At 35.4% G+C, this 21,283-nt stretch overlaps 1 protein-coding gene across 1 annotated transcript in view; it reads right to left on the bottom strand.

Moving 5' to 3' along the window:
* The window catches only part of AQR (aquarius intron-binding spliceosomal factor), a 93,457-nt gene that overhangs the window by 40,184 nt on the left and 31,990 nt on the right, over positions 1–21,283 (bottom strand). Inside the window, exons 12-18 of the mRNA XM_047862615.1 lie at positions 20,504–20,617; positions 18,422–18,525; positions 12,991–13,093; positions 10,367–10,487; positions 7,306–7,447; positions 4,080–4,258; positions 607–774 (exon numbers count right to left, since the gene is read on the bottom strand). Coding sequence (XP_047718571.1) covers positions 607–774; positions 4,080–4,258; positions 7,306–7,447; positions 10,367–10,487; positions 12,991–13,093; positions 18,422–18,525; positions 20,504–20,617 — 931 coding nt within the window. The remainder of the gene's footprint in view (positions 1–606; positions 775–4,079; positions 4,259–7,305; positions 7,448–10,366; positions 10,488–12,990; positions 13,094–18,421; positions 18,526–20,503; positions 20,618–21,283) is intronic.

Below are 21,283 nucleotides of genomic sequence, written 5' to 3'. Positions count from 1 at the left end.
AATTTCAAAGAAAAATCAATCTAAGAAATCAAAGAGCTGACTAACCCTGTAAGATGGTATTTCTAAATGGGTAATGTCTGCATCTTAGGTATGACAATTCCTTAGACAAGGCAGTTCTGTTTAGATGTTTAGCATCCTGAGCCCCCATCTGTCAAATGCCAATAGCTCACCCTCCCCAACCCTACCCCGGTCATATGACAATATAAATAGCACCATACATTTCAAAATACAGGGTAGTATTAATCCCAACTGAGAGCCACTGCTACAATGAATCAAAAAAATAAAACCTAAAACACTAGGCAAATATGTCATAAGAGGTGTTTAGAGGTTTTAAAAAGCAATATTGCAAAGTATTACAAAAATTTTAAATAAAGGTAACTTCAAAAGATCCTGTCCTTTCCAATATCTAATAAAAAGTTTAGAAACCATATTATTATTTCTAAAACTGGGTAGTAGGTAACTTACACATATTTTATACATAATCCTTTTGTGATGACTTATTATGTAAAACAACTAAAAAATATTACTTAAGATGCAAAAGGGAAAAAAGGTGAAGAATTTTATCATTATGTACACACTCTCTTTTAAAAATATAGATCACCATACCGTCTTCAATGACACGCCCTTTATCATCTAGCATGCCCTGGATTTCACAGCCTCTGACATAAACCAGGCCAATCTGCTCAATAAAAGGTCTCCTCCGGTCAAACTTAGTACCATACGGTTTTGTGGGACGCACGGTAATTAAAAAACAGACATCATGCTTACGAAGACCTGGTAAAACATAAAGATGCTTTCACTTACTAGAATGTTCTTGTTTTCAGTCTTTTGTTGGCAAATTCTCATCCTCTTATCTTTGGAATAGAGATATAAGAAACATTTAAAATACCAGATGCGATCGATGATTATATTTGCATTATAATATAATTACGGGTTTTTTCCTATCATCTTTAATACTCAATGTCTGACAGCAATAATTAAACGAAAATTTCTCTTTATATTAAAATTAGAAACTTTTATGCCATGAATACGTTACCGAATAATCCCTCCAAGTCATGTTACAGCTCCAAAATTGGATGCTCGTCATCATTCTTATTTTTAACATTCTTAATAAGTAACCAAAAATATGGCTGGCATATAGTCCATCTATGTCATATTCAGCAGGTTTCTAACATCGGTTTAAACTATCCATCACTGCCATTCCAACAACAGTTTAACTGCACTCCCCGAAAGAGGTCAATTCAAGAATAATTTAACAAGGCACAAAAGCATTGTTTATAGATACCATCCTGAGAACATGTTGAATATATAGTTTCGTTTGGCAAATACTTAACATTTTTAAAGGTAAATGTCAAGAAATAGGAAACTTGTGCCAAAGTCCATAGCTTCTTAATCATTACATCAAATACTAGACTCAACTGGATCCCCCGCTCTATTAAAAGTAGACACATGGGAACACAAGGGACGCAAAATTAGATCTCATATCACGTAATGTCACACCACTTAATCTTCATTTCTTTCGTGATTCATTCTGTTAGCCAATGTAGGACGTAAATGCAAACTTAAATGGTCTGCTTGCTTATAATCTTGGTAATAAGATCTACAATTAAATCATATCAGCAATTTCAGTCAGTGCGTGGTTAACAGTACTGGGACCATTCTGGTTTGTTTTAATTTGGAGTGGGGTTTACGTGTACTAGAAACAATTCTGATTCTGATAATAACTTCATTGCTTATTTCCCAACAAATTCTATGTAAAGAAGCAGGAGAAGTGATGAGAAGGGGAGCTATTCTACTATCTGAGTTGTACTGCCTTTAGGATTTCTGATCTGCACAACTCATTACAACTTCTAAGTCTTAGAGTCAAAGTGGCACTGAGAAGTAATTAGGTCCGGGGCACCTGGGTGGCTCAGTCGGTTGAGCTTCTGACTTTGGCTCAGGTCATGATCTCATGGCTCTTGAGTTTGAGCCCGGTGTCGGGCTCTATGATGACAGCTTGGAGCCTGGGAGCCTGCTTCGGATTCTGTGCCTCCCTCTCTCTCTGCCCCTAACCCACTCGCATTCTGTCTCTGTCTCTCTCAAAAATAAACAAACATTAAAAAAAAAAAAAAATTAAAAAACAAAAAGAAGTAATTAGGTTTCCACCAATGTCACTTTTTGGCACCACTGATGGATGACCGCCTATTCCCTGCTAAAGCAGATCATTTTACTGTGGGACATCTCGTATCTACAAAATACAAACAAACAAAACAAAAAACAACTTAGATAACAGCTCAACTATCTTTCTCCTTCAACCATCTGTATGTATCTACTCTGTCCTGGCTGTGCCCTCTAGAGCAGAATCCAGCATTACTGTTTCATAATTCAGTTTCCTTAATTTTAAATGGGGTATTTAAGGGCCTGAGCTTCATACCTTTTTGAAGGAACAAGAAGAATGCTTTATATATTCAACTTAAACTCTTCAAAACTATCCTGTTCCTACAGGACAATATTCATTAGTACTTATAGAACTCCCCTCTGATTTTCTGCCTCCATTTTCTATTTAGTTAATCCATCTGTGATCAACACAAGGCCTGAATTTTGGCTCTGGCCTCCCAGGAAACACTTTTCTCCCACCATGCCCCATAATAGGAAAATGAATATACTGTTCTATAGTACCCTACTGTTCCCTATCTTGTTCATCAAAATTGACCCATTAGATTTCTCATTCCATCAGAGGCCTGTGTTTAAAAGAATGAAAGAGGAAAAAAAAAAGACTATTTAACGTCCTTCTGATAGAAGCCTCCAAAGTAATAAAGGAAAGGAGTTTAGGTAACTGTGTAAAACAGTGTTTATTTTAATACCTCCTTAAGTGTCAAAGGTATTAAGTATAAAACCTTCTCCAGCAACTTAATGCCTTTCTTAAGGTTCAGCAACAATAAAGGTGTACATTATTCTAGATGTGTGATGCACTAGATTAGATTGGAACTCTTTTGAAGGATACAGGAGTCACAAAAACAATCTGTTACAACTATACCCACTACAGTGGCCATCTGTTAAGCATCTGGCCAGCTTTGCTGCTGAATTCCTTCAGAATTGCTGGATAAACATATCATATAGTCCCTAAGGTTATAAACAGCTATGTTGGGAGTAGTAATTTCTGAAAACTGATCCATTAAGGGACTATCCTTTTCCTTCTGGCATGCCAAGAAGGTGGATGGAGATGAAATCTGCCAGCTACTGTTTCTCACAACAGGACAGCAAGCAAGAGCTCTCATAGACAGCTGGGGGAAAAACATAAAAGTGCCACTTAAAAATTAGTTCACGTGCCATTTCTGGTACAGATGTTATCAATGTTGTAACTCTTTATTTGGCTTACTAACTATGAACATATTTGCCTCTACATAAAATTCACAGTGACACGGAACTCCTGTCCCTAAAATCTTGCCTAGGAAAGAGCAGGGGAAATAAGTCATTCAATTTCTCTGCATCTATTATCTATCCTTGAATACATTTAATACCACTAATTCTTTATCTGACTTCCTCCCTTTGGTGCAAATAAACCATTATTTCTCTCTGAGTTATTTTCCCAGATCCCCTTAGAACTGCTTTTGAGTTTGTCTAATTTCGATATTGTGTCTTTATTTTCCACCAACCATATGCATCCCTATTCTCTTCACTCTGGCTGCTTTATCTCTTAAAAATACCAATTTTCCATAATAACTCTGCATGTGTACAAGTTATACATGGGCTGTCGCCCCCTTCTTTAGCAAACAGTAATATATTAATTCTTGTTATACCAATCCTACAAATTCATAAATATCATCTTACTATATGTGACATTTAAGGAGCTCTCATCTCAGCTTCGCAAACAGCAATTTTCAACATACTGTGATATGCATGCTCTTTTATGCTTTTTATTAAAGTATTGAGACATTTAATGATGCTTATATGATCCTTGTTATTTTTACTACTAATGAATATAAAGACAATGTTTAGAAGGGTAATGTTTAGTACAAGTGTTTTGCCAATTTTCTAAGTGAAAAATCTATAAACTATAAAGGCAAAATGTAGCTTTACTTTTTGAAATAGAGAATTACCTTCCCATTCATCTTTGATATGATCTCTGACATTCAGATTGATGGTAACATCCGCACGAACTCGGGTTGGCCAGTTTTCACCTATGTTGGGCTTGGCAACCTCAACCACAGTGAAAGCGACAATAGGCTGGGCCATTCGTGCCCAGCCACCAAACACTACACCACCATACTCAGACTGCCTGAAAACCAAAGAAGTGCATGATTACTCAAACAAAAAAGGACTTTTCCCCAACTTTGGGACAAGTACAATTAGTAAGGAGGAATACATGTTTAGGTCCTAACTAAGCCCTGACATTAGTAACTCTTACTAATAAACTTAAAAACAAAAAAACAAAAAACAAAAACCAAGTCCCAATATATAAGGAATATATTCAACAGTATGAATTGGCAAACATGGTCCAGTAAAGAAAGGGACAAAGGAGGAGTAGCCTACACACACCCAGGAAAAAAAGGTAACTATATACATAAGAGAAGAGTCATGTTGTCAAAGAATAATCTATTATAATAATAGAATAACCTAGATTATAATAATAATCTAGCATAGTTAGCTTTAGTTTATATTCTTATCCTCTTCCTCTTTTCATCAAGATAGTCACAACTATTTCCATTTTATGTATAGGTATTTCTATAAGCTGTTTTAGAACAAGCTAGAATTTTAAAAATTAAAACCAAACCAACAAATGATTAATATCTATGCAAATGCTTGCTTTAGGGCATAATAGTTAAATCATTTAAAAGATGCTGCCATGAATTAGGGGTACAAATAAGCTAGTTGTAATAATCAGAATCAGTAACATTCAAATACCCATTATTTCTTCTTAGTCTAAGTAGTGCTTTAAATTTTACATTAAGTAGTATATCTGGGAAATCTGTAACATAAATTCTGTAGCCACACTCCCAAACTGGAAAGCACTGCCAAAAATGACATGCTTACACAGATAAAGAAAAGCTATATTCCATTAAAATCTTTGTGTTATAAGAAAAAACCTAGTTTTATCAAAGAGTAAAACTAATTAAAAACAAATGTTCTGCATCCAGTGACTTGCTTAGTACAATTTCTAAAAGGTAATAACTATCACCTCCTCCATTTTTTACAATTTTACTACAGTATTAGTTTATACACCATAAAATTCACTGTAAATGCACACATTTCAATGATTTTTGGTAAATTTGCAGGGTTGTGCATCCATCACCACAATGTAATTTGAGAACATTTCCATCCTATGTATAAAAGATCCCTCTCATCTGACTACAGTCAATCCTGTTCCTATACCCAGGCAACCACTAATCTATTCTCCCCAACTTCTGCTTATAAAATCTACCTGCAACATGAAGCATTAAAGAGGACAGATTTCTGCCTGTATGTTGCTCAGTGGTTTTAGCAGCCTGAAAACATGATCATTAGAACCATGCACTGAGTAAAAATGCCTCTCTTCTCCACCTTCAGCACACACGAGCAGAAAGAAGTCCGGCCTCTTTTTAGATCTCATCTTTTTCTTTTAATGTTTATTTATTTTGAGATGGGGTGGCGAGAAAGGGGACAGAGGATCCAAAGCGGGCTCTATACTGACAGCAGTAAGCACAATGCAGGGCTTGAACTCACAAATGCAAGAATCATGACCTGAGCCACAATCAAAACTCAAACAAATGAGCCACCCAGGAGCACCTAGATCTCATCATTTTTACGAAAATCTAGAAAAGTTTATTATCACAAGTTAAAACTCTCAAAAATGATATTTTTCCTCCTTAGCAGAAAATAATGTAAGTTAAAAAAATTTCCTTTGTTAATAGACCAGAAGAACTCTAAGTATTTTTGGTTTATTTGACATTTAAGTAAAATATAAGTGAATTCTATTTGATAATCTGCTAATTAATAAATCCCTAGTTTGCAGAATGGCCAAAATTAGGTCCAGAATCTGAGCATATACACGCAAGGTAACCATAAACTGAAAGGAAGCTTCCGATCAAACACTCCTCCCGGGGTCCAAACAATAGGCAATAATTTCAGCAAAGCTGTGGGCAGGGATGATCAGCCAGTGAGTATACAAATCTCACAGTGCTAGCCTGCCTACTGACTCAACTGATTATTAAGTCAAAAATACTTTATGTTGTGTTTTATAGTCTCACCCAGAATAACTTTTCACATAATAATTAATTAAAAAATAGAAGTGTGTATGAAATAAAATGTGGAAGTGAAAAAAATAGATCATAATCACAGTGTCCATGTAGCTCTCTGTAATTAGTGAGGAGAGAAGCCTGGAAAATACCTGCATCAGTTCATATTCAAAAAGTGTTAAGCTTTGCATACAGAATGCAGCCTAATTATATGTGCACGCATGGTATGACTATAATAAAAATTCATTTTACAGAATTAATTTTACTAGTTTATGGTCACTTGTGGTATATAACTTACCCTCATCAATTTCATACTTAGAATGAAATAATAAATGAAGGACATAAAGTCATGTCTAAAACGAAAACTAACCTCCACAAATCTCCTAATGCACAGCTGCTTCCAATAACTAGAATGAAAGTCTTTTCCTAGCTAACGGAATTCCAAACATGCGCTAGCAGGCAGGGAGTTTAAGCAGAAGACTTCATCAAATAATGAGCCCTACTCACGGGCCCCCAAATAAATCCTGATTTAGTCAAGGTAATCTATGGATGGAGGGCCAAGGAAGACTTCCCAACGTTCCATTCCATGTGATGCTCAGCAATGCTCCTCATCTCTTGCCAGGTCCCTTAGAGAGGCTAACTGAGGTACTGGTGACAGCCACAAGAGCAGCTGGGGTGGCAGAAGACCCCTTTATTATAAGCTCCCAGGACTTAAACCGTCCTGCCCTAGTATAGACCCACTGGGTCAGCCCATACCCTCCCTCTTTACCCTTTTACTCATGTTCAACCTACTCTCCTCTACACTTCTTCCCTGTCCCAAGAATGATGACCTCTCCCCCCTTATCTTATTTCCAGTCCCCCACCCCCAAGGATCCAGATACATATTTTATATTTTAGCACTTCTGATATACTCTAATCCACATTAGAGAATTTAGAGAATTTCTCAAAGAGTAAATTTACAGAAATCAGACAATTTCTCAAAGAATAAATATCATATTTTGGAGGGCATCTACAAGCCAGGTATACTATTTCTAAACACACTTATGAGGTTTCTGACAGAGGTATGTCATGGTTTGCATCTCTTCATTACAAATGGAACCAATTTACTAACCATGGCTTCATTCTGCTGACACTATCCTCGATGTCCTGCCTAATTTCGTAAGTTGATTCTAAGCGGAAGAGATTAAAGTTCCTTAGAAGGTAATCATGGAGAGTCAAAAATTGCAAATTCAACTTGGGAAGAGCAAGACAACCTGAAAAAGAAAACAACACCCACATCCAAATTATTCTCTTACTCAGACAGCTGTACTATGTATAAAGAAATGTACCACAAATTTGGTAGAGTCTAATGTTTAATATGCTGAAATACAGCATATTTGATAAGGTCCTATTTTTATTTTCACACAGAACTAAAACCAGGTTAAGAACTATCTACTAAGAACTGGAAAGGAAGAACAAATCTCATTAAAACATATAACCACATATCAATAATTCATATACAATCTTCTAAAAAATATTTGAAGATACTTAAAATTAATATAGTCTCAAGTAGTTTAAAAATTCTTCCTTTACTAATTTTTATTTGGCAAAGCTCGAAGTAACCAATGACCATAAACTAACCCCATGACAAGTTTATCGCAGAACCTAATTAGTATACTACAATGCATAAATCTATCTCCAGTGGTCATTACAGTGCTCTGAATCTCGTCTTTTGGCTAGACTTTAAGGATACGGCATTGGTTGTTATTCCTGGAGTTACTTCCATTCCCACTGTACCAAAGCAATAATGAACCTAATAGCAAAAAACATAAATAAAAAAATGGGGGGCACCTGAGTGGCTCAGTTGGTTAAGCGACCAACTTCGGCTCAGGTCATGATCTCACAGTTTGTGAGTTCGAGCCCTGCATCAGGCTCTGTGCTGACAGCTCAGAGCCTGGAGCCTGCTTTGGATTCTGTGTCTGTCCGTCTCTCTGTCTCTCTCACACTACCCCTCCTCTTCCCCTGCTCATGCTCTCTCTGTCTCAAAAATAAATAAACATAAAAAAATTTTATTTATTTCACATCATTTATGTTCATAAATTCTGATTTATAATCTGACTCTGTATCTTTCAGGCCAGAGGCTAAGGGAAAGCATCTCTTTGAGAGCACAATTTTATTAAAAAAAAGAAAAAAAGAATTAAAATGTCACCATTCTGCAACCGTCATTGAATTAACAAATCTAGCTGTTAAGCAGCAATGGCAGCTAACATCATACCCACAAAAACAACCAGACATCATATGCCTCTGATGAAAGAATACAACACTACCAAGAATCTTGCCAGAGAGAAAACCTTAAGCCTGATCAAGCTTCTGCATTCAGGTACCAATCTGTAAGAAACATAAAGAGCAGAGGGACATACTCGGGTGTATACTGAGTAGTCACTAAAAAAAAGCTAGACTGTGGAACAAACAACTCAGGTTCTTCAAAACAAAAGGAAGGGATATGAAGTACTTGTAAAGTAAAAGACATTTAAAAAATGTGCACGATTAACTATCATATGTGGATGCACAATTCGGTGATAAAACTATGAAGAAATATGTAGTGATTACTATGGAAGTGAAGACGTGGTTACTTCCAAATGGAGGCAGAAGCAGTAACTAGGAAGGAGCTTATAGGAGGGTTCTGGGATGGCTAACAAGGTGGTTATTTCTCTTATGATACTTAGTTAAGCTCTATATTTATTCTGTGTGGCTTTCTAGATCTGTGTTTATTAAAAAGGTCCAAAAAAGGGGCCAAAGATTTTATAAGAATTTTCTTTACAATTCTTACAATATATCTATTTTTATATCTGTCCCAATTTCTTCCTCTCCCTGGGAGCTAGAAGCAGTCTGTATCATGCAGTATTAGCTTTGATCTTTGCCTATTTATTATCAGCAGATGTTGAGCCCCCAAAACACAGGGCCATCCATGGTCACGAAAGAACAATGGCATGATATAGTCAACTGTCTGAAAACAGCTTAATTACAGTGAAACCATTTGGCAACTAATATTGTTCTGAAATACTTTCTTTCTATAAAAGCTGAAAAGATTTAAATCCCTTTTCCTTTAAGTTCACAGGAACGAAAGAAGAGCAATACTTTCTATACCTGGCAAAATGTGTTTTATATGCTGACCAGTGTGATTGAGGAGCACCAAAAGGTACATGTATGACTAGGTCTATGTTTAAGAAAATATAAGCTATTTACTGCCAAACAAAATATGAAGTGGTATCTGCTTTGTAGGAACTGATTAGAAAAGAGATGGCATACATCCATGGTCACAAATGCTTTTAGCATGAACAAACTGGAAAAGTGAGAAAACAATGCACCGGCCATCGTAAGAATGAAAAAAATAAAAAATGAAGACTGCCTATTCTGAAATCTAGAAAAATTTTGGTGCACTGCGTATACTAAAGTTATGGCTTTAGGACAGGACTCTGAAGTATCCATTTTAAATAAATGTACCACTGGTGAGGTCTTTAAAACAGCTAAGCTTCTCATAATGATACCATTGTTCAAAAAATTTCCTTAAAATTTTTTTTGAAATATGCCTTCAAAATACGTCACGATATACTTCAGCATATACTCAATTTTGGCGAATTCTCATCCTTAAAGGATGAACAAAAGCATTTAGGAACAAATCTGCTGAAATAGGTAAACAAACCAGGGAATCCTATTTTCAATCAGACTAGGGGTTTATTATTAACAAATGACAATTTTTGGTGGTCATTAACTGGCTTAACAAGGAATTCAGAAGAACTTCTAAAAAAGGCTTTGAAATAAAACACTACCAAACAAAACTTATTACAGTGACATAATGAAAGCTACACTTCCTATACTATTAGGTTCCTTACAGTATTTTTATTGCTTATGGTCATATTTTATAAAGGATGACATATGTACATGACATAAAATATGTATACAGGTGCACATCTGAGGACATGCACATACACACATTAGGACATGGTTAAATTTAATAAAAATCCTTAATGCTAAGCATTCAAATACTGAATAGTTTCCAGCTTTAAAATGAACTTGAAGGTACCAGAATATTATCCTAATGTATGTAACAGACAGAAGTACTTTCAGTTACCTATGATAAATTCTAAATTAAAATTCATGGCACACCTGAATCCCGTGCTTCTCTGGCTTACCTTCCCCAGAATAGTATTCAGTTGGGACAATATTTTCATCCCAAATGATTTTCTCAGTTGGATACAAAGGCATCTGGTTCAACTGCTGAATCTGAGAAATTCGACGTTCGTGACGAGATACCTAGAAACAGGTTCATGTAGAAAGTCAGAAGCATCTTTTGTTAAAATGATTTATGGAGAAATTCACCATAAAGTTTGAAATGAGAAGTTTCATCTCTTTCAGTTATGGTAGTACTTAGAGGTTTTTCTTTCCTTTTTCCAATTTCTCCATAAATCAAAGATGAAAGAGGCACCCATTACGGTGAGCTTTGTAATCAGATGGATCTGAGTTCAACTCCCAGAACCTCTCTCTATGTATGAGCTACATAAAAACTGGGCAAGATACCTCAACTTCCCTGATTTTAACAATCTTTCAGTAAAACAGATAAAATACCACCTACCTCTCAGGTTTCTTATGAAAATGAAATAGAATACTGTAAAATAGCATCAAGGTGCCTTGCACATGCCAGCACTTAGTATTCATCAATGTAAGAAAAAAATGGGAGCCCTAAGTCCTCGATTAAAGTTTTTATTCTTATACTAACTAAACAATATGGAAAATTTTGTTTATTAATAACCTGGTCTCAGCCTTCCTTGTAAAATGAGAGGTGGACTTGATGGCCTCTATGTAGATTTCCATTGTTAATATTATAGTAGTCCTCTATTTCAAACACAGAAATAAGCTTGTTCCCTAATTAATATGTTAAAATAATGATATATTTGAAAAATGTGTCATGTTCTCTTCAGTAGAGATAGTATTATTTTAGGAAAGAAGACAGTGTGATATCATCTAACCAATATGCATATTTCAACTTCTTCATCATTATTCAGATATTAGAAGAATCCAAAGCCTGAGGAAATCGTTTAGGAACAAGAGGAAAGGAGAGATAATGCTGTAGCACTATAAATTAAAAAATTTTTAAAACGGTTTTCTTTTTGGCATAAATATTTCAATTTTAAAAATAAAATCTTAGCTCTAAGACTGTAAAAGGCATAAAATCAAGCCTTATGTTTAAACCTGTTTTCCATTAGAAAGATTCCTAAAGAAATCCTCATTTCTTTGTATAGTAAGGATTTATTAATAATCCCCAAACCTGACTTATGAGAAACGATTTTACATTGTCAGAAAATAGGACAAGGAATTTTTAGAAAGTACTTGGCACTCGGAAATAACGAAGAAGGCAAAGATGGTGACCCGAGACATACATTTCACACAAGTAAATATATCAATAAAAAAGTATTTTCCACACATGAATTAATTTAAAACTCCAGGAATTTCTCTCCAAATGGCACTGAAGCACCTGTCACCAGGCTTAAAACATCTGCTATAATAGTTTCTGGTAACTATTCCCGAAGTAGCATATCTTCTTCTCTATAGTAAGGAATTGTATTTTATACCCTATATTAAAAGTATTAGCTTGGAATATATGTCACAAAACTGTGTGCCCATTATGGCTCTATGTTAAAAGATGTATATATACTCTAACATAGTGTATGTTTGTAAAGTTATAAAAAACATACTAAAAACTACTCAAACTATAGCAGAGGAAGGAAGTCCTTTAGGATCTTTTCAATAGCAAACAGAAAACAAAAAATTAAAACAAGCTTTTTTTTTTTTTTTTTTTTAACTCATGACACTAGCAAAAATTGGGATGACTCATAACACCCAATGCTGGTACAAGCTTAAGGAGATTTACTCTAACACACTGTTGGTGGGAAATGCACCTTTTTGAGGATAATTTGGCTGCATCCTATCTTTTAAATAAGCACATGTTTTAATCAAATAATTTCACTTCTAGGTACCTCTCCTAAATGTCCCCACATACGCACAAAGAGGCATGTGTCAGGATCACATCATTATTTGTAAGTGAACATTGCAAACAACTTAAATATTCATAGTGTAGACATAATTACTCATACATTTTATGAATGATTTTACTAAAGCTAAAAGTAAGGTATACTCCTTTCCCTCAAATTTTTCTGTGAGCCTTAAAACTGCACTTAAAAAAAAGAAAACCTTAAAAAAAAAAAAAAAACCTTACCAAAAAAAGTATTAGTTTGAGAGATAAAGTCCACTACTTTCCAAAATGACTGAAAAATCCCTTAGAATTCTTAAGCCACTAAGTCAGTGATAACTTATTTTCTTTAAACATTCCTGAGTTTTCTAATGATAAACGTCAATATTCAAGGTACTTTAAATAACTTTTAAAATACACAGATAGACAGATATGAATACATATGTATTACCTGTGTGTGTGTATGTAACTGTGACCTCTAAAAGGCAGGAATGGTGTCAATTATCTATGCATTCCCCATTGCCTGAATCCAGAGCCTGACAAAGAAGCTGCTCATAAATGTCTGTATGCAATGTCATGCCATAAAGCAGTTGTGAGAGGTAAAGTCTTGAGAAAAGAAATCTAACAAATGAGAAAAGAAATCTGACAAAACCAAATGATGATGTAATTGTAAAATAGGTATAGGTAGCAATGATCTACTTACCCTTTAGCCCTGGAAAAAAAGACATACCCAGGTCTTTAGGTATGATTCAAAATGGTAGGGAAAATTCAAAGAACATTAACATTTACCAGCAATTCTAGAAGAAATTCTTTATCAAAAGTTGTGTCTTCATTTTTAGGAAGAGTTGGTAACAAGCAGAGGTATGATGCCACCTGGTGGAGTGTATTTGAACTGCAGAATAAGGAATATTCAGATCAAGAGTATTCTATTAATTTAACCCTAGTTCATTTTTGAAACACCTAATTTTACAGATGGCTTAAAACATTTTACCTAGAAAATATAATCCTATGATACAGCAGAAAATTAAAAAAAAAATTACCAATGAAAGTTAATCCCCTTAATGTAGGCTCTCAAATTATCGTCTGCATACCCCTATGGTCCCTGAGACCCTTCTAGGAAGTATGCAAGAAAAATACTATTTTATATTAATACTAGGACATTATTTGTTTTTTCCACTGTCTTTACCTACACAGTGTAAAGCAATGGTGGGTAAACTGCTGACATAGGGTAAGGTGGTGGCAGCAACCAGGACTGTAAGTAGCCATAGCATTCCTCACTACCCCATGCAGAGTAAAAAACATTAAGAATGCAATTAATGAAGCAGCAAAATTAATATATTAACTTAAATTAAATTAGTAATTAAAATTAATTATTAATATAATTAAATTTGGACTCTTGACTATGCTTTTAAAAAATTCTGTGTGACAGAATGGGATGCACACATTTTGCACACAATTTTTGCTTGAAAGAACTGACAAACTATGGTTATTCAGACCTGAATAAATGGCAAAAAATTTTCAAATCTGAACAAACCAGTAACTTTAAGGAAAACAACTGATAGTATTTGTTACCAAAGATAAAATTTGAACTGCCAAGTGAAAAACTGGAATTCTAGAAAACTTGCATTCACCACCGTGAGCTGAACAGCTTTCCATTACTTAAATACGTTTCATCACGCTCCCCAAATTCCCTCACATACTCTATCCCAGTCCCTTGGTAACCACTAATCTGTTTTTGATCTCCACGACTTTGCTTTTTCTAGAAGGTCAAATAAATGGAATCATACATTATGTAGCCTTGGACACTGGTTGCTTTCATTTAGCATAACGCAACTAAAATGCACCCAGACTGCATGTCTGTAATCGGTTCCTTTTTATTGCTGAGTAGTATTCCATCATATGGGATGTAGCACAGCACGTGTATTCACTCACCAGTTGAAGGATATGTTTTTAAAAGACAACTATAACTAAAGCCACTATATACATTTCCACACAGATTTTCGTGCAAACACAAATTTTCATTTCTCTTGGGTATATCTGTGAGAATACTAGATTGTACAGTAAGTACATGTTTAACTTTATAGGAAACTGTCAAATTTTTGCGAACTTTGAATTCCTATCAGCTATGTATGAGAATCCAGCTGCTTCACATCCTTGTCATAAGTCAATACACTGCATGTTTTTTTTAAACAATTCTAAAAGACATGTAATGGTATCTCATTATGATTTTAATATGCATTTCTCTAATGACTAAAGATACTAAGCATCTTTCTGTGGTGTTACTGAAATGCATTGTCTTTGGTGAAGTATCTGTTCAAATCTTGAGCTAAACGTTTTTTTATATATATTTGAGAGAAAGAGAGTGCAAGTGGGAGAAAGAGAATCCCAAGCAGACTCCACAGCCAGCACGGAGCCTGACCAGGGTTTGATCCCACAACCCCAGGAACATGACCTGAGCTGAAAGCCAGAGTCGGACACTCAACAGACTGAGCCACCCAGGCACTCCCTGAGCTATTTTTAAATTGTTTTCTTATCACTGAGTTCTGACACAGCCCATCATCAGATAAGTGTTTGGCCAATATTTTCTTCCACTGTGGGGTTGTATTTTCATTCTCTTAACAATGTCTTTTCAAATAGTAATAGTTTTAAATTTTTATAAAGTCCAACTTATCCATTTTCTTTCTTTATGGACTGTGCTTTGGTGTCTATGGAAATGTTTGTACAAACCATAATCACACAGATATCCTGTATGTCCTATTAGTTCCTGTTTTGATAAATAGGTCTATGACTCACTTTGAGTTAATCTGTGTACAGAATGTGAAGTATGGGTTAAATTTCATACTCTGCATAGAGATGTCCAACCGTTCCACTATTATTGAAAAGATTATCCTTTCTCCATTGAGTTGCTTTGGCATCTTAGTCAAAAATCAACTAACCATATATGTGCGGTCTATTTCTGAATTCTATTTTGTTCCGGTGATGTCTATGTCTGTCTGTCTTTTATTCAATACCACAGGGTCTTGACTACTGTAGCTTTACAAGCAATCTTGAAATTCGGTAGTGAGGATCCTCCAACTCTGTTCTTTTTCAAAATGGTTTAGGCTGCTCTCATCTCTGCCTTTCTATATTAATTTCTGAATAAGCCTGTTAATTTCTAGAAAATATTCTGCTGGAATTTTGATTGGAACTGAATTATATCTATGGATCAGTTTGGGCAGAATTCATACCTTAATTGAGTCCTCTCATCCATAAGCAAGGTAAATATCGCCATTTCTAAAATTAATTCACTTTAATTTAACTCACAGAGTTCCTTAATATGGTTTCAGGTACCACACTAAAACTAACATTTAAGAAACTACCACTTGTCAAGTTTTTACATTGTATCAAAGAAAAATATTCACAATTATTTGAAAAAGCTACTGAAATATATTTCCCTTTTGCATAAGGCCTGATTTTCTTCATTTACTTCAACCAAAACAATCTCACAATAAATGAAATACAGAAGCACATCTGCAAATTCAACTGTCTTTGATTAAGTCAGACATTAAAGAGATTGCAAAAGTGTAAAACAATGCCACTTTTCACTATATTTTTTTTAATTTGGGAGAATATATTTTTCATTAATAATATGTATGCTAACATAATAGGCTTTTAATTAGTTTTTTTAAATAAATTATTTAACATTTTTCCAGTTTTAATTTCTTTTTTTTTTAATTTTTTTTTTCAACGTTTATTCATTTTTGGGACAGACAGAGACAGAGCATGAACGGGGGAGGGGCAGAGAGAGAGGGAGACACAGAATCGGAAACAGGCTCCAGGCTCTGAGCCATCAGCCCAGAGCCCGACGCGGGACTCGAACTCACGGACCGCGAGATCGTGACCTGGCTGAAGTCGGACGCTTAACCGACTGCGCCACCCAGGCGCCCCCAGTTTTAATTTCTATTATAGCAAATATAATGGCTATAATCCACATTAAAAAAAAGGTTTTTAACATCATCTATAATTTACAAGATTGTAAAGAAGTAATACGGGCAAAAATAAATTCCCCATATGGATTATGCAGCTACGTTTAATGTAAAAAAAAAAATCTATAAAGGTGTTTTAAAAACATACTACTTTATAATCTTATGGGGAGGAAGGCCTTCTAACATAAAACATTTGCTATTGTTGTTAAGAAGACTTGACATATAATTTAAAAATTGTAAACACTGTAATAACAAAATATACCAACACAAAATCTAAAGTGAGAAACTGAGAGAAAATAATTACAACACAAATTAGACAAAATATTAGTATACAAAATACAGGTTCTTAAAGAAATCAATATGACAAGCAATGAAATACAAAATAGCAAAAGATAACAAGAAAGTTACAGACAAAATGCAAATGGCCAAGAAAAATTGAAAGATGCTCAATTTCCCCAACATAATCACAAAATGCAAAGTAAAACAATGACGGTTCTTTTATCTTTGGATTGGCGAAAATTAGACTAATTTACCTAGCTGGTAGGGAAAGAAATAAATCCTCAAATTCTGTTGGTATAACTGGTACATACTTTTGAAGGGAATTTAGCAATATATAACAAATTTTAAATACATAACCCCTTTGAGTCAGCCATTCTGCTTCTGTGAATCAGTGCCAAAAATTTTCACACAGAAATAAAAAGGATGTTGTTCATTAGTGAGTCATTAATAATGGCCAAAAATTTAGAAATTAAAGATTTGTCAATTGGAGAGTGATCACAAAATAGTATGGCAGAGTTATTCAAAGGAACTTTCTGCAGTTCATTAAGAGAATGAAATAATTCTATGTGTTATTATAAGAGTTATTATTTGGGTGCCTGAGTGGCTCGGTTGGTTAAGCGTCCGACTTTGGCTCAGGTCATGATGTCACAGTTTTTGAGTTCGAGCCCCGCATTGGGCTCTGTGCTGACAGCTCAGAGCCTGGCGCCTCCTTCAGATTCTGTGCCTCTCTCTCTGTCTGCCCTTCTCCCACTCACGCTCTGTATCTCTCTCTCAAAAATAAACATTAAAAAAAAAAAGAGTTATTAAATCTTCTTATGAAGATTCAATAATCTTCCAAGTTAATCAACTTCTAAGTTAAAGCCAAGTTTGTTTCATTTTAGAGAGCCATAATGAGCTAAACATAATTTCTCCCAAGAGTTAAGGACAATAGGGAGATAACAGAGCACAGTTAAAAGTTAGGTTTGAGGGGCGCCTGGATGGCTCAGCTGGTTAAGCGTCTGACTTCGGCTCAGGTCACGATCGCTCGGTTTGTGGGTTTGAGCCCTGTGTTGGGCTCTGTGCTGACAAGCTCGGAGCCTGGAGCCTGCTTCAGATTCTGTGTCTCCCTCTCTCTCTGCCCCTCCCCTGCTCACGGTCTGTCTCTGTCTCTCAATAATAAATAAACGTTAAAAAAATTTTTTTTTAAATAAAAAAATAAAAGTTAGGTTTGAATCCTATCTCTGCTGCTTACTTGCTATTTGACCTAGACAAATGACTTAACAATTTTGTGTCTCAGTGACCTTATACCTTAAATGGTACCTACTCCTCACACGAATGAAAGTCTTGAGGATTATTTACATACTTAGTAGAGTGCCTACCACGTAGTACAAACGTATTACTACATTTTCAAAAATCTGTATTAGCTGAGTGCCAAAGAATATTACTAATTTCATAAATTTTAAACACACAAAAAGGTTTCTAACTCATACCTTTGATGTCACATATGAACATTTACTGATTTCTGTTGTATATTATGACTGATGGGATACCAGTTTTATGTTCTACTTTAAGAAAACTTTATGATCTAGGAAAAATATTTAAGTTATGAAAAATATAAATTTTGGGACGCCTGGGTGGCTTAGTTGGTTAAGTGTCCAACTTTGGCTCAGGTCATGATTTCATGGCTCATGATGAGTTCAAGCCCCATGTCCGTATCTGTGCTTCCCTCTCTCTCTCTCTGCCCCTCCCCAGCTCATGCTCTGTCTCTCCAAAACAAAAATAAAAACCATTAAATTAATAAATATTAATTTTGCTCCCAAAATAGATGATCAATAATTATAGCGAAGTGACTTAAAGATACTAACTGCTGGAGAGAAGCATTAGTTTTAGTTGTCAACAAAGCGGGCGGTGCAACAAGTTACATTGCTTAAGGTAGTGCAAAATGATTAAAAACACAAAGAAAATTAAAATTCAGTTTTCTTTCCATGTTGACTTACCTAAGTGGTCCAAAAAACTTGACCAAAGATTCCCGAGTATCTACTTCTGCCACATTTGAGAGTGCAAAATCATAGAGTTCAGGGAAATGTGCAAAGGCAGCTCTCTAGAAAACGGGAAAAACAAAAACAAAACTCAAGAACTAATGTCTGCATATTAACAATAAACTACAATTTATGTACTATATAATAAAAATATTAAAAAATATATTAATGCACTTCTGTTTCTTATATGCTTCTCATATGTGACCTCTGCCTTATTTAGTCAGAAGCATTCAATACAATGGGGGAAAACCAGAATTATTCTAGCAGGAACGCAAAAACAAAGAGTCAATGTTCAATTTTTTATTTCTAAGTTGTATTTTGAACATACATGAAACAGCCAATAAAGCTACCTTCACTGACAGGAAGGGAGAGAAATAAAATACCTGAAGAGATAGCTTGAGGGAGAAGCCAAAAGTACAGTGTGTTTGTGCTTTGTTTTACTTAGGAACTCTGGAAAGAAAGGACTTCACAGGGTTAACACCCCCAGCCGACATGGGGTAAGCCACAAGAAAACAGAAATAGTAGCACTACAGTGACCGGGTAAGAGTGTATGTGATAACATCCCTAGTCTTTCTCAATGCCCACGTGGCACAGAGAAATCCGGAAGTTTTCATGTGCCCCACAGTGGGATGACACAAAAACCTGCCAAGGTTACTGGTGAGCATGCCATAGGGTTACTACAGGCAATGGTGAAATGACCCTGCAACCCAAGCCTGAGAGTGAACTGTTGAAGCTAGGAAATGAATGGGAGTCAGCTCTCTGGAGGACTCCAGCATCACCAAGAGCAAGAGTGCAGCCTCATCAGCAAGGAGATAGCCAAGCTCCTCGGGAATCATCATGCCATGCCTGTGCCAAAAGAGCAGACCACAAGCCGCGCCAGCTGTGGTTACTTCAAGGGCAGAAGCAGAAGGACAAAAACACCAATGCTCTGAGCAAAGCAAGAAAAGACATGTAAGCTGTGCAGGTCACTCTTCTTCCAAAACAATGAGGCTATCTCAATGCTTCCATATACCCAGATGCCATTTGGGGAAAGAAGAGGGAGAGCAGAGAGTCCCTGAGAGATAGTGGAATTGATTATGAAAGACATTTTGAACTTAAGTTTGACTCTTTCCCCAAAAAGACGGAAACAGAAAGGACTGAATTTCTCTAAAGTGACAAATAAAAGCTTCTTTCTACCACCAGAAAGGGCAAGAGCAAGAGGAAATCAAGAACAGAAAACAAAGGTACTCTGTTGACACAGCTGAGCTGTACTGGACAATTTCGGTCCCATTACGTGTGTTTATCTTTAAAATTTATAAAACGCTCACACATACTTTGTCGATACATTGGGAATACTCTTTCATAAATAAAACTGGTAAGTATACGCACCAAATTGGCCCAGTAATTAATCAAACATTTCTGAGTGTCAAATATCAGTATCTTGATTCTCAAGATTGAAGACTATGAAGAAAGCCATTTTTTCCCCATGAATTCATTAGAAATAGTAATATTTTAAAAGTAATATTTAAAAAAAATTTTAAAGTAATATTTTAAAAACTTATTTAAAAAATAATTAAAATATTTAAATAAAATATTTAAAAGTAATATTTTTAAAAAATTTAAAAATTAGCATTATTGTAAGTATTTAAAAATTTTAAAAGTAACATTTTAAAAGTTCAAGATGATGGGGCGCCTGGGTGGTGCAGTCGGTTAAGCGTCCGACTTCAGCCAGGTCACGATCTCGCGGTCCGTGAGTTCGAGCCCCGCGTCAGACTCTGGGCTGATGGCTCAGAGCCTGGAGCCTGTTTCAGATTCTGTGTCTCCCTCTCTCTCTGCCCCTCCCCCATTCAGGCTCTGTCTCTCTCTGTCCCAAAAATAAATAAACGTTGAAAAAAAAAAAAAATTAATTAAAAAAAAAAATTAAAAATTAAAAAAAATAAAAGTTCAAGATGAAACACTATTAAATTAGTAGTTTTTTATACCTGTACTACATGAAACTACATTATTTATGAACCAACTTGATGGGAGCAGAAGCACAGGCTTATATTGCATATCAGTCACCTGGAGAGAAGTGATTCTGTCATAGTGAATTGTAGTCATCTCATTCTCTGTCAAAGCGTTCCCAGTCTGGTCGTTAATCTCAAAACCAGTATAGAACTTAAGCATGTCCAAAAGCTGAAAGGATACATTTACATTAATAAACTGTGTGAACATAAGAACAAGAAACCACAAACAAAAACTACTTATTATAAAGATTAAGTAAGTCTGTATACCTTCTCCGAGGTGCTGGAAAACTGTGGAATATAAACACTGCAACAAACACTTCAGAACATATCCAAACATGTTTTATTTGTGTGAGGAAAAAGTATGTGTCTTGTGAATAAATTGTTAAGAGTCTATTTCATATACACGGTCCACTTCTACAGAGAGGAACTTAAATTGAAATCCCAGTACTGAACGGACATTAAGGATTTAATCAAAGGAAGCCAAACACTTAAATGGAAAAAAACAAAGTACACTACTGCCAATTTATGGAACTACACCACTAGAGGGAACTCTTGAGGTCCTTTACTTAGGCCACTTAATACAGAATTTTCTGAATGAGGGTTTTGGAATTCATAATTGGAGATATTCTTCTCTGTGTGCTGCTACTATTAGGGAAATGCAGCAAGGTGAGGAAAGCTAAGATATTTATTCCTCTCATCAGTCTCCACAGCCATTAAGCCCTTTCTTTGGCTTAGTTCCTGCTGCTATAATGAAGGCCTGTTTTCCCCAGAGACACAGTCTACTGGCTACATTTACCCCAAATCTTCATCATTATTGATTCTAACCTATGGCAGA

Source organism: Prionailurus viverrinus, chromosome B3 (genome assembly GCF_022837055.1).
Source record: "Prionailurus viverrinus isolate Anna chromosome B3, UM_Priviv_1.0, whole genome shotgun sequence".
In the NCBI taxonomy this organism is placed as follows: Eukaryota; Metazoa; Chordata; class Mammalia; order Carnivora; family Felidae; genus Prionailurus; species Prionailurus viverrinus.
This window is presented reverse-complemented; position numbering and strand designations above follow the sequence as displayed.